The sequence below is a fragment of the Volvox carteri genome (assembly GCF_000143455.1).
Source record: "Volvox carteri f. nagariensis unplaced genomic scaffold VOLCAscaffold_22, whole genome shotgun sequence".
NCBI lineage: Eukaryota > Viridiplantae > Chlorophyta > Chlorophyceae > Chlamydomonadales > Volvocaceae > Volvox > Volvox carteri.
This window is the reverse complement of record NW_003307565.1, coordinates 1,524,032-1,538,481: the sequence shown is the minus strand read 5'-3', so window position 1 is coordinate 1,538,481 and position 14,450 is coordinate 1,524,032. Positions and strand designations below refer to the sequence as shown.

At 51.6% G+C, this 14,450-nt stretch overlaps 2 protein-coding genes across 2 annotated transcripts; one reads left to right on the top strand and one right to left on the bottom strand.

The window, feature by feature from the left end:
- Positions 1 to 2,014: 2,014 nt before the first annotated feature.
- On the bottom strand, positions 2,015 to 7,136 carry VOLCADRAFT_81413 (uncharacterized protein). The gene is made up of 8 exons (XM_002951143.1): positions 7,077 to 7,136; positions 6,911 to 6,973; positions 5,934 to 5,981; positions 5,190 to 5,347; positions 4,787 to 4,803; positions 4,174 to 4,251; positions 3,639 to 3,702; positions 2,015 to 3,090 (listed from the first exon to the last, which is right to left on the bottom strand). Exons 1-8 carry the CDS (start codon positions 7,083 to 7,085, stop codon positions 2,925 to 2,927), a joined length of 603 nt encoding a protein of 200 aa, XP_002951189.1. The 5' UTR covers positions 7,086 to 7,136; the 3' UTR covers positions 2,015 to 2,924.
- Positions 7,137 to 8,216: 1,080 nt separating this feature from the next.
- On the top strand, positions 8,217 to 14,128 carry VOLCADRAFT_91763 (uncharacterized protein; the record flags this gene model as incomplete). Its single annotated transcript, XM_002951217.1, has 12 exons — positions 8,217 to 8,237; positions 8,440 to 8,520; positions 8,916 to 9,023; positions 9,527 to 9,674; positions 9,846 to 10,024; positions 10,506 to 10,706; positions 10,991 to 11,080; positions 11,510 to 11,629; positions 12,051 to 12,594; positions 12,883 to 13,067; positions 13,611 to 13,637; positions 13,871 to 14,128. The coding sequence occupies 12 exons, from the start codon at positions 8,217 to 8,219 to the stop codon at positions 14,126 to 14,128; spliced, it is 1,962 nt and encodes a 653-aa protein (XP_002951263.1).
- Positions 14,129 to 14,450: the final 322 nt, after the last annotated feature.

Below are 14,450 nucleotides of genomic sequence, written 5' to 3'. Positions count from 1 at the left end.
AGCAGCACGCTACTACGGCGTGTGATGACGGCGTGTGTGTAGTTGTGTGTTTATTTGGCACATACACGCATAAAATTGTTATGATCATGAGTATTGAGGCATATTTGTTTATCTACAACCAAAATATGATGTGTACGATTGTACTCGTATCCGACGTGTCATGTAGGCAACTTGCATAAGTACGACACCGGTCAGTCACAATGAGTTGGGGGGTGTTGTTGTCGGGGCTGGGGGGTGTTGTCCAACGGCGCTGCTTACCATTCTTTGCGAGAGGCCTTTTCGCGTGCGAGGAATCCCCGATCCACTTAAAGAAGCCCCAGTCCCGTCTTAGGGTTTTAGGAGTATGTTATGCGGTTTGGAGGGCTCTCTGGGGCTGCTGCACCATTCACGTCACGTCGGGCAACGATCGCGCAAACAACGACGGGTCGATGTGGCGATATTTGAGACACCAACAGCTCTAGCTGTAGCAGCTGCAACAACACCTAAAGTTAGAACTAGCGGCAGTAGCAGTGGAAGTTAAAATCAGGAGCGAGCATGATAATGATTATGATTGCCGATCACCAACCGTAGCGGTTCCATCTCCTTCACTCCATCACATGGGAATTGATAGATATCACACACATACATACACACATACACACACATCTCTTAACAATCATTCAGGCCCCATCCATGGCGGATTACTGGGACTCTCGCTGACTTCAAGGGAGAGAGAGAGAGGAAGAGAGAGAGAGAGAGGGAGGTGTATCCCTGCTGAATTTCGGGGTCTCAATGTAATTGAGGTGGAGGAGAGGTGGGTGGACATCTCGTACGGTTAGTCGGGGAGGGGAAATCGTATGGGTTAGCTCTGCCGCGCGTGGTGTGCGACAAGGAGGGGGGTGAGGTGAGCGCCAGGACCGGCTTTTGTGCGCGAGTTGCTGGTAGTGGCGACACTTCGGTCAACAATATTCGCCTTCCACCTCACTTTTTAGTTGCTGTGTTGCTGCTGCAGCTTCCCCTGCTATATAGATTATTGTTTGGATTATTTTTTTGTGTCGTTGTCACTATTTTTTGCCTGAGCAGAGACAAAGGGTGAGGTGCTCTTCCCTTCTTGAACCACCTTCTTGGCGTGTTGTACGCGCGTCGTTTGGGAGGAAACGGAAACGACCGCTTGGGCATCGTACACCATCCGGCTTTGGAAGCCAAGCCATGCAAAGTCGTCTTCGTGCCCGAGACAGTCTCGACAGGGTTCTTCACCCCGATTCGGGCCCGAAAGTTTTTGAGATTTTCCCGTTTTGCCCGAAAGGAAAATTAGTGCGCCCCGAGCATCCCGAAAGGATTTGGGGCCGTTTGAAGCATTTCTTCGGGGCCCCCGCCGAAGCTCCCGAAGGCAATTTCGGTAAAAACCGACAGATATTTAATCGTTCATTTGCATGTTTTCGGGCGCGGAAGGCGCCTTGAAACCGGGCTTGCAGTGTACGGCCCGCTTGGTCACCAGTCAAACAAATGTGCGTTGCGGCTATATCGCACACATGCCTGAACGACTGCTCCCAGGCGCCATCTTCCAAGTTAAAGTCAAACACCTGTTAATTCAGTCGTCCTAGCATGTTACGGTAAAGAATCCAGCTAAACTTGACCCCGAAAACCGCTACAGACAGTTTCGGGCTGCCCGAAAAAACTGTCAGGCTGACAACGAGGTTTTCGGGGAGGGCCCCGAAAGGGTTTCGGGCACGACCGGAATTTTTGGGTACCCTGTTGAAGAACCCTGCTCCCGAGTATGATCAATTTAGGACGCACCCTAAGGTAAGGTCCGCAGAACCCGTCTTCCTCTGCCGGGGTTCGGTTCTAATGCATGAGCAGTGAGTGACGCGTACCTGCCGGGGCCTTTACTGATGAGTACCGGCGCCGGCGTGACGCCGAGTGCGCATACCGGCTGGTCCTTCACATTTGCGCCGTACATGACACCACACGGGTAAACTGATAACTAACTGTCACGAGGCGTCGCGCAGAGAAACATACCGAGCGGCAATTTGTTAATAAGAAACGGCGTTACAGATGTTTAGGCCCTGTTGCCGATCCGAAACATGTCTCACATACATAACATAGCACAGACTATGAATCGAAACGATGATCTACGCCTGGCTTTCTATCTATCCTATCATCTCGTCCCCAGCCACCATGTTGCCACATATTCCGTTTCCGCCCCCGCACAATGATATATTCCCCCATCGTCAACAATCAGCATTTTTAAGGCCACACCGTCAACTAGCAGACAGCCAGCTGAGCTACCAAGCGTCCCTGCTGTCTGTCAAAGCACAAGGAGTTGTGGAGGAGAAAAGCGGCTTTTGCGGCTCGGCCCAAAATACACGGTATGAATCCTTTTTTTCCAACACTGGTTTTCCCCCCCCACACACACACCACACCACATACACATCTTCTCGTATTTCCCCGGCTGGGCCCCGAAAGCCGCTTCTCCCCCACCAACACGAAACCCTAAAACCCCTCCATCCATCCATTCCACCCCACCAAACCTTCGCAGAACAGCTCCGGGGCGCGCCGGGGCTTGTGGAGTATGAACGCTCTTACAGACAGACAAACAGACAGCTTCCCCTTTCTCCTCGTCGCGTCGTAGAACAACACAACACGATCCTTCAAAAGAGCTGTTACCTCCGTTGGGTTGTTGGGTAGTTGACAAAGTCAACAACAGCCTCTAACACTCTTCTTCTGTACCAACGGCTCCTCGTCCCTTTGCAGGCCGCCTCCTTCGCGAGCCCCGCAGCTTACTCCGCTCTTTCTGTACTTTTTATCCCGAGGTTTCTTGTTACATTCCTCCATCACCATCACCACCATCTTCATCACCACCATCTTCACACACCTCTGTTATATTCCTGCACCAGTACCACCACCACCATCGTCATCATCGTCATCTCCATCTTCTGACCCCCTCACAGCTCGCCGCACTCCCCGATGGTGATGGGCTCCACAGGTCGGTCCCCTCTTCCAGTTGGAAAGCCCTCCACCTTGGCCACCACATCCATGCCCTCCACCACCTCACCGAAGACCACGTGACGGCCGTCGAGCCAGGGAGTGGGGACGGTGCAGATGAAGAACCTGCGCGCACACATATATGGCGCGGAATGTATGGTATGTATGTCCACGTCCATATATGCAGTTCCGCGCCGTGCATTCCGCGCCGTGTGTTCGAATGGAAGTCTCGTCACCGTGCGAGTATGCGCGTGTTGTTGTTGGTGATAACAGGCCAGTGATTGTGTTATAAAGCACATCAGGGTAATATACAGCGGCAAGAACCCTGCAGGGGATGAAGAAGAACAAGCAAATGAGACCTCCCCCCCCCGAAACACTAACCGGAGGCACATAACCGTGAACTCGCATACACATACATACATACATACACACAGACTTCATAAAACCCTCCTCATCTCCCCTTCGCGCGCCAATCACCATCCCAGGGGCGCGCATCACACGCCACACAACCACCTTCATCTTCATCCCCAAACCCTAGGTTGTTAACCCAACAGCCTCTTCCACAGCTTCCAACCCCCCCCACACACACGTACACGCACACGCACACAGCCCCCATATCGCAACCCAACCCAACCCAACCCAACCCAAAACCAAAAACCCAAAACACAACTCACTGGCTGCCGTTGGTACCCGGGCCCGCATTGGCCATAGACAGGATGCCCGGGCCGGTGTGGCGGTCTACAGGGTTTTGTAAAGCCCCGTTCCCGGTCCAGGGAGGGGGGGAGAGGGGGGGAGAGGAGGAGGGGGGGAAGTGGGGCACCAGCACCAGCAGCACCAGCAGCGGCAAAGCAACAGTGTCCCAGAAGCAACGGGCAAGAGGTAACGAAAGGGAGGGGTTCTTCAGATTCACGAAGAGCGAGCGAACGGGAAAGTCGTGGTTGGTGGCACCAGCACCAGCACCAGTATTAGGTGGGGCGACAGGAAGGGCGGGGGGTGGGGGTTAGGGTTAGGGTGGGGGTGAGAACCAGTCCCCCAAAAGCTGTCGTACCAGCTCTCGTCAAGTCTGAGTAAAGAACCGATTGACGCGTCAGAGGGGGGGAGAAACGCCCTTTGTGCATCTTCGCTTCCCCCCACCTCGCACGTCGAGAGATGCAGAACCACGCACATAAGACACACAGACACACACCCACACGCACAAGGCGCACTTACACTTGAAGTTCTCGTCGGCGAAGGTGCGGCCGTAAATGGACTTTCCGCCGGTGCCGTTACCGTTCGTGAAGTCGCCGCCTAGATCCACGATGGAGAGATACATCACGAATGTACGGAAAAGGGCGAGTTCGGGGAGGCGGGGAGGCCTTATGGGGGGTAGCAAAGGAAAGCTAGACCGATAACATCAAAAAGGCTGACAATGGAAGCCATATAAAAAATTGATCATCAGCATCATCATCAGCATCTCTTTATATCTTTCTCCCTTCACTCTCCCACTCTCTCCTTTTACTCTCCCACTCTCTCTCTTTGCTCTGCGAAGGCCCTACGGCATGTCCGATGTGGATGTCCCCGCCCGCCCTGGAGGAATCATACATAATATATAAATCCCGCAGCGACTGATTAATTCATAATAAATAAATTAGACTGGACGACCTAATGAATCCTAAATCCTAACCATCTATATTAAAATGTTATCGTGAACAGATGCACCGTTGTGAATTCTCGGTACGACATCAGCCACGCGTACTCTTGGTGTGCACATTTGCCAGCAAGCAACACAGTTAGGTCGTTAGCGGTTAGCAGTTAGCTAGCAAGCTGTAAAACCATCACTCACCCTGAATCATGAACTGCCTGAGATGAGGAGATGAGAAACCGCACCAAGGAGAGGCCACGCCGCCAGGCAAAGGCAGGCAGGCAGGCAAAGGCGAGGAGAGGTCGGCGTTGACAACACAGATGCAGTGTTCGTGTCATAAGTTGAATATTTGTGTGTTTTGTGTCGTACGCAAGTTGCGAGCAGGGATGTTATGGGAGAGTGGCCAATAAATGAATCTGCTGTCAGTCTGGGGATCCGGGAAATGTTTGAAGGCAAATGTTTAGAGTGCGCATTACATGACATAACATATACGACCTGCCCGTCTTAAACTCTGTCCGCAAAATCTGTCTGTATTTAATATTATATTTCGTATCGTGACACGGTAGCAACAAGGCTCTCATAATTCTCATGAGTCCTAGCTTACTTGATAACGCGGTGGAAAGGTGAACCCTTGTAGCCGAAGCCCTTCTCGCCAGTGCACAACGCCCGGAAGTTCTCAACGGTCTTCGGTACGTCATTGCCGTACAGGCCGATCACAATCCGGCCCGCCTTGTTACCGCCAATGTCGACATCGAAATAAACCTGCCGAAATACGAATATATACGGAACGTTTCTTTAAAACCAGGCGCGGAAAGAAGAGTTAGCGAGATGAAGAAAAGTCGACAATGGCTGAGGATCCACTGAAGCAAGCCAATAAGGAAAACCAATAAGCAATTATCTCAGCTTCTGTCCTGAAACTCCTCAATTTCGAAAGAGTTTCAGGTTTGCGACTCGCTTCCCTTACTCCCTGGCACTGCCGCAGCGGATCTTTCTTTGCCACGTGTACAATTCGTTGTTGAAAAACAAGAAGATGGCATGACATCGCTTTGTACGGCACTGCCGGCCTTCCATCGGGACCTCATTGCTGCCGTACACCCATCGTTCGTGCCGTACAATGCTGCCCTTGATCCACTTCTTATACGACATATACACGCGTGTGTGTTTGTATGTATGTATGTATGTATGTATGTGCCAATGCTCCCAAAACGGACCCCCACACACAATAAAACCGTAGTGAAATGCCGCTCTGCACGTTACGAGGAACTTTGTACGACTGCTGCACACTGTCGTACACGACAGGAAGCTCAAATTAGGAGCAGAGAGGCTGCCGTTGCAGGCTGCCTCTTACCTTCTTAGTGATGGCGGCGGGGTTATGGGCGGCACGAACCGCCACAGTCTTGAGGGCGCCGCGCGCGGAGGGGGAGGGAGGGAGGGAGGGAGAGATGGTCAGGTTGGGATGAAGAAGGAAGGTGCGCACCAGGTTTGCTTCAATCATTTGTTTTCGTTTTCGGTATTCAATCTAAAAAAAGCAAAAAGCAAAAAAGAGGACTCAAACAGGTGATGGGTTGGGGGCTGGGGGCAGGGGAATAGGATTTCGTAAGTGCTACAGAGATTTCGTAACGCCCACCTGCCTGAACGCGTTTTGCGCATCCCTTCGGATTCGGAGGATTCCTCATTAAGACTGACCGAAGGGTAAGGGCTCCTTCCTTTCCCCACTTCTGAATGTCCCCTTTCGGATAATCTTCTGGCAAAATATCCTTTTTGTGAAAAGAACAAAACGGAAGTGATTCCCCTAGGTGTCATTTTCCCATTGAGGGGGATCCTCTTTGGAAAGCCAAAGGGGGAATAAACGACATGGTGTCCCCTACAGGGTATCACCTCGGTTTTCGTTCCCCTTTTTTTCCTTTTCTTATTTTCGGTTTTGCTTTTGGGGGGCTGTTTGCTTGCCGCCTGTTCCATGCCCCTTCCAGACGCCCGCAGACGTCACAGCGATGCGTTCAATAGACAGAGGCACCTGTCTTGCGGCTGGGTGCGAGACCCGCAGCACGAAGTATATAGATGTCACGACGCTTTCGGCAGCACATCCCGAGGCAAACTACGAACGGCTTGATAACAGAAAGACACGGGCTGACGTATCCTGTGTCGACATCCATTAGCAAGAAGTAACGCGCGGCGATATGCAATTCAGATCATCACAGCCCACACAAGGAGGGCTTCGAAGACTGTTGAGCTATAAGCTATGTGGTCAAAACATGGAAATACGATGAACATGGAGAGTAGGATAGGCGTTAAGGAATGCGGCGCAATGATACCCGAAGTGCCTACCACACGGCGAGCGGCGGCAGCGACGCGGGTGCCGACTCGGCCATTGACGCGGGAAATTGATGCCTGAAAACATAAAGAGTATTGGATTAGTTTCATGCTGCTGCGTTGCAAGGGAAGGGCAGAATGCATCTCTGCCGATAGCTCGACTCTGAGATTATTTGCTTACCAAAGCCATTCTTGTACTCTGATAGCACCGCTTAAGGATGTGTTTGTAATTGTATTTGCTGCAGGATGATGGCCATGGGCAAAATCTTCACTTCGTCTTTTTGTGCCGGTACTGCTTTCGTTACGGCAGTTTACGCCGATACCTTTTGCACCGGCCGACTTAAGCTAAGGTCCGCATGTTTGGCCACTTCTTTTATCATATTGTACTCCAATATATGCAGTTTGATCTGAAGTTATCACTGGTGCGCCTGACCCAAGGCACATCGTCAACTATCTCCTAACAAAGGTAACTCCGGATATCATCAAGGGGGCGAGTAGACACTTCTCGACAATAATAAAAGATCCCTTCAGTCCCAACAACACTTTGCTTATCAGTAGTTACTTTCGAATACACCCTGTCATCTCGAACGCCACAAGAACAGAGCATGTTACGGTTGCCAGCGCGGTGCAGAGCTTGACCGAACAGTACAGGACGGGCAAGGCTTGCCCTCATCCACCTCGCTAGGCAGATGGCGTTTCAGCAGCCGGAGGTTGGCGATGCTCTGCTCAGCACGCCATCGCCGCCTCCTCAAGGCCGCCTGGTGCTTCAGCCCGGACAGCTGTCAAAGCCCGTAAAGGTAATGTCGGGAGTTGAAGAGGGACACACCGCGGAATTGGGTTCCGCAAACGCAAGAACGCACGGGGAAGGAACGAATGGCACATGGAAAAGCTTAGCCCTGTCCCCCGGCATCGGCGGTAGCTGCAGCCGCGGTGGCGGCTCAGGGGGTTACAAATGGTCTGCAACCGTCTACCACCGCCATATCCTCCGCCTCCCCCATTGCCAACAGGGACCATGCCACCTCAGATTTTGTCACGTGCTGTACGGCTGCCGTAGATCCTTTTTAAAGCACACAGGCAGTCATTTCCACTCATCCATTATTTTTTATGGCTATTTTTTATGGTTGTAATGTTTTTCTTGTTTTTGGCAGAATTTGGGATTATGCCGGTCCAAATCTAGACGCGGTGTCCTTTCAGTGATGATCGGATGGATCCCCAATGAAGCGAAACAGATTCAGATCTTTATATGGCTTCCGATAAGACTTAGAAAGAGGGCTGAAATTCCGGTCTGTTCGCATTTTTAACACCTGCTGTTCATTTCTTAATGTATCAAGTATCTGTAATGGTACGGATGAATTCCGGTTTAAGGAATCCTAAAGGACTTCCAATGCTGCCGTACACCTATACATCCGTATATCAAACGTCTGCCAAATTAAACATCGAGAGGACATTTTTAGGATCTGGATCTGGAATTCTTTGAATTCTTGTACCCGGATTTCAGGTTTTTTGATATAGAAAATGGAAATGACACCCCCGCACACGAGCAGGTCTGGTCCTCTTCCTCGGCGCTCGTCATCGGGTTCTACCAAGCCGCGCCGTACAGTGAGACCTTCAAAATCTTTTACAAGGTTGGTGTGCTAAAGATCCAGATCCAGATCTGTGGGACGCCGTACCAGAGATCGCTTCAGTTCTCCGTGTCGTACACAATACCTCTGATGATGTACACACCAGTTTATGACAGTGCCTTAGGGTAGGGATGCCATAGCCGTCAGTCGATGAGGGGATAAATGCTTCCCGCGAACTTCCCGAAGCTTCTGATTTAAGGTGTGGTCGGGTTGCTAAACACACACACACACATATGCCTTGTTCTCCACGTACGGCATCCGGGAATGTGAGATCTCATTCCCCCTCTCTTTTTGTTGGGGAAAGGCGCTGGGCATCCTTGGAGTCAAAGTTGCGGTGCTGCTGTTGCTGACGTCATGGCTGTCGACTCTTCCCGCACTTTTCGCCTGCCGTACTGCAGAAAGTTGGGGCGGTGTTTGGAACTCAGGTGACGTTGACGCCCGTGTCCATATTGGGGCCGGAGCTAGCTGTACGGCAACCCATGCTGGGTGAGGCTCAGTACTTTGAGGTAAGCTGTGTTTTGGGCTGAGCCTGCTGTTGGGTTTGCTTGTTTGTATTTTGGGGGTTCTGTTGTTTTTAGAGGGCGGAAGGGGAGGGGGGTAACGAACGTGAATGGGGAGGCAGTTGGGGGGTGGGGGGTGGGTCTGAAGTAAAAAACATCGAGACACACACTCCTGGAGGTTTTTGTGGAGGCAGCAATTCTGTATAGCTTTCTGAAGCAGGTTTAATAAAATGTATAATATCATATCATATCATATAATATAATATAATATAATATAATATGATATGATATGATATGATGTGATATGATGTAATATAGTATAATATAGTATATAGTATAATATAATATAGTTTAATATAATATAATATTATATAATAATTGTATTACACTATACTATGTTATATCACATTATGTTATGTTAGATTATATTATATAATATTTTTATTCATGCACCCTCCCCCTTTCTGTCCTCCGTGTAACACGTACGGCATGCACGGCGGGTTTTGCAGTACGAGATCAAGAAATTGAAACCCAGCACGCAGTACGTCGTAAAGATCAAGACCAACGATGACTCATGTGAAGTACGATCCGATAAGATGGTTACGATCAGTCGCGAGGAGGAGCGCACGCGGGACAACGATATGGCCAATTTCGTAGGTGAGTGAATGAAGGAGTGAATGGAGTGAGTGAGTGAATGGAGAGTAAGCACATTGCTCCTGTGTAATCCCCGCGGTGCCCTTTTCCATCCCGCAGCTCACTTAAAACAATAGATCAGGAATAATAACACCATTCCCAATTTCCCATTTCTCATATGCGTATACAAACCAGGTGCGCTAGTCAAGCTGGGCGACTACGACGGCGTGGTGGTGTCGTACGCGTCTGGATCCGGAATTTTCGGGATCCGGATTCTCCAAATTGATGACGTGGCCAGTTCCCTGCAGCTGGCTCGGCTCACGTCGGATTATACGGATAGCGGAGTACCCGTACAGGCGTACACTCTTAGTCAGGTACGACAAAAAAGGAGATGGAGGCCAGACGACGTGGACGCCTGTCGTTGTGTGTGTGTGTGTGTCTGTATGTGCGTCTGTCTCTGTGCGTGTACCTGTGTGCGCTTTAAAATGATCTTCGGAGCCCCGCGATGGGGGGGGGCTCCAATGTGGAATACACAGTGGTACACGAACACAGATAGTTTCATACCAAAGCGCGCCAGCTCTGTAGCCACCAGCGACGTGTGTTAGGATCCTCCAATGGAATTGTAGACGTGGCTGATTGAGTTTTTTTTAGAGTTTACTAAATTTTGTTTTGTTCAAGTTGATGATAATCACACGTGTTGATTAGAATCCCACACGCACATACATACATACATACATACATACATACTACATACTACATACTACATACTACATACTACATACTACATACTACATACTACATACTACATACATACATACATACATACATACATCTGCGGGCTGCTGTCCTGTCAAGGTTCGGTTCGGGCGGTGGGGCGGCGCCATCACGGGCAGCAAGGTGGTGAACGAGGGCGAGCTCAAGTGGCTGGTGGCGCGGGCAGTGCAACTGGGAGACAAGAGCGACGCTGCGGCGGCGTACGAGGCCCGGCAGCGTATGCTGCAAGCGCAGGTTGTTGTGGGTTGTGGGGCCTTCGTCGTGTCCGTTATATGTATGTATGTAAGGTTTCTGGAGCTGCTGTTGGGGGGTTTCGATATGCGCCCGTGATTGACGTTTTTATGCTTTTTATTTAGGGAGTTTGTTAAAGTCCCTAAGGGGGATACTTCTGTACTTGCGATAAAGTACGACAAGAGATATGTTCTCCGGAATCTCTTTCCCCTTCCCTGCCTGCCTGCATGCCTGCGTGCCTGCATGGAACCCAAACCCGTGTGAAGCCCCATCTCCCCGGCCGCACTCCCCTTTTTCCCCTTCCTCCCCCCTCCTCCCGCCCTCACCTCACCTAGGTTGAGCGAGTGACGATGTCTTTGGAGGTGGAGTGGTCACACCGGTTTCGGAGCCTGAGGACGAAATCGCTGACGTCATTGGCGCTGCTGGTACGACGTCTCAAGGGCCTGATGATGATGATGCGTTGCGATTGCGATTGTCGCTGTTGCTGTCGCTGTTGCTGTTGCTGCGGTTACGGTAGAGGTGCTGCTAATGTTGCTCTGTGGTCTATGATGTTAATGTGCTGCTACTCTATTACATAACATATAACAGTGTTGTTTTGTAATTTCTGACTGGACTGAATTTCCCGAAGGGGATTATCGTGGACACCACCTTTAGATTATAAATTATGCAAACACATTATATTTCGCTTCGCGACGCATTTGAAGAGGCCGCTTTAAATCCACAGCCGTACATCGCGTACGACGTCTTCCTTCGTCCGTCGTCCTCTCGTTCCGTTGATACGGAAGGACAAATACCGATAAAAACGGCAATCGTGATAACGGCACTAACGACCACATTGACGACGCTAACGGCAGGCACTGGTGATAGTGGCGGCCGTGGCGGGTATGGGCCTTATGCTTGGGGCGGCGGGGCAACGCGAACAGGACCTGGAGGCGCGTCTGGCGGCTGGCGGCGTACGGCAAGCCGAGCTTGAGGTACGGCATCCGGATCCACTTGGTGCTCTCAAAAATAGGAGTAATAATAATTGCTGCTTGTAATATAATTATATTAATTAGATTACATATACATATACACATGTATGTGTATACATACTGTGTATGCACATAATACACAGTAATAATAATAATAATAATGGAAAAATCTAATAATAATAATGATAATAATAACAATAACAATAGTAATAACTGTTTGTTTGCATTATGCAGAAGGACTATGTCCTTCAATTCCTCGTCCCCGTTTGGGTTACTTGAAAATCAGAAACAAAAATAAAATGGGTATTTTAAAAAAAATTAAAACCCTCAAACCCACAAATAAAGGAAAAACATTGATCTCCTCCGCCGCCGCCGCCTGCTGGAATTCCGCACATGGTGTCCTGCGTGATCCATTGCCGTACAGGCCGAGCTTCAGATCTTGCACCTCTACCGGGTCTCCTTGGAGCTCGATGTGGAGCGACGGTTGGCGCTTTCGGAATCTAGATCCGGCAGCAGCGGCGGCCATGGATCCAAATTTGGAACTGGAGATCAACGGGCGAATTCAAGCGACACCTATCTCCACGGCGCCGGCAACAACACTACTAACGCCGCTGGCGGCGGCGGCTTCGGCGGCAGCCTGCTGGATGCGTACATTGCGGCGACGGCATTTCACAACGGCACCCTTCTTGCAGCTGACGGCGCCACTGCCGGGGATAGGAAAGCGTCATCGTCATCGTCATCATCAACGCCGTCGTCGCCATCGTCGTCGGCATCGTCGGCATTGAGGCCCCGGAAAAGTGGCAGTAGTAGCAACGGCAAAGGGAAAAGGAAAGCGGACAACATACAGGGTACGGCACCCCCGGCGGAAGCTCCTAAAGGCGGCGGCAGCGGCGGCAGTAGCAAGGCGCAATTCAGAGAGGGCAAGGGGGTGCCCGGCAAGTCGGCAGCCGCCTCCAGCCAAAGCGGACGTGGCGGCACTAGCAGTAGCAGCAGCAGTACCAGTAGCAGTAGCAGTAGCAGCAGCAGTAGCAGTAAAGGTCGGAGCAGCGGCAACGCCAAGGACAGCAAACGGAGCGGGACGCCGGAGGACCAAGCTCGTACAGACGCCGGCGGCAACGGCGGCGGCGCCAGTAGCAGCAGCAGCAGCAGAAACCACGGCAAGCCATCCCGCCGCCGCCCCCGGAGTGGCAGTGACGCCGGTGGCGGACACGCAACCCGTAACGCGGCGGGCCCCGTGTACGGCAGGGGCAACGCAGCTGACCTCTGGGGATTACCTCAGCAGGCTCTCTGGGCGGCGTTGGAGCGAAGTCGTGCTGGTCGTCTATCGTTGATGTACGGCAACGGTGGCGGCGCCACGACGGCGGCGGAGCTGGAGGACCCGCAGCCCGACGCCTGGACGTTCATTCACTACGTATCGCACGTGTATGCGCTCCATCTGCAGGTGCGTGTATGTGTGTGTGTATGTGTGTGTATATGTGTGTGTATGTGTGTGTATCGCCCCAAACACCCCCCCCGGTGTCTGCTTCATTTGCCAGTAGTGATTCGTCTTAACCCCCCCAACCCCCCAGGATGAACCCGCCGTACAGCCGTACAAACCCTCTCCTGGGAGGCAATTTCCATAGCATCGCATGGTGACCCATAAGTGCCGCATCAGTTGCGGTCTTTGAATGTGTTTTCGGAAGTTGAGCTGGGTTGGGAGAGGCTGAGGAAGGAACGGGTTGAATTAGTCCACACATAAAGAGGGAGAGTTGCTCAGGGCTCTTCCCCCTCCCCCCCGCCGCCTCAGCCGCCCAGCCCCTTTTCCCCCCCCCCTCCCGGGGGTGTAATCCAACATATTTCCCGGACACCCTCCCGAACCCCCTCGTCTCCTCTCCTCTCGGTTTGTTACTGTCTCCGGACACCCCCCGACGGTGGCTTTCCTCCTCCGTCGTCGCCGTGTCTTCGTACCGTACGGCACCTCGCACCTGTACGGCACGTGGCACAGGAGTGGATGAAGGTGCAGCTACAGAAGGTGGGTGCTGTTGGTTAGGCGAGTGGTTTCAGGGCGGGCAGCTGCCCGGCAGTTCGTATTCGGAGTGGTTTCGGATGTATAGCTGGTTCGCAATTTACTGCTCGAGTGCGAGTGTGCAGCCCCTGGTGCTCTGGGCCTTTCTGGGCCTGTTCGTCTGTCTGTCTCCAAATTGGCGCCAAATTTGGAAACAAATATTTATATTTTGACATCCAAATTGGCGCCCCAAATAACAGACTGTTCGGCGGAAGGTGAATGACATGCTGCTGCCTGAGGAACGGAGTACGGAAGGAGGCTACAGCGGCGGCGGCGGCGACGATGTTGGGGGTGTTGCCGTCGGCGGTGCAGACGGTGTTCGAGGGCATCAGGGTGGCGGCGGCGGCGGCGGTGGCGGCGGCCGTGACGACACGTCATCCGGAGAGGATGACGTGATAGACGTGCACGACAGCGAGTACGACGAGTACGACCAAGACCAAGGCTTATATTACTATTAACGGCATTATATGTTTTAACTCCTCAAAATCTGTTGAGGCTCTTCCGTCCCCCGACGGTCAGGCGTTGGCGACTGAAGCACAGATCCGTCGCCGCCACCGCTAAGGCGGCAGCGCCAGCATTGCTATGCTTTGTGACAGAGAGACGGCAGCGAGACTGCACAGTTGAATTATTTTTATATTATTAATTTATTTAATGGTACATACACACACACACATATATATAAACATACAAATACACTCATACACGGAATTTTTGATTTGGGAATTTTGAGGCTTCCTTCCTTCCAGCTGGAAAGCGACCATCTTTCACTTCCCAGGGCCG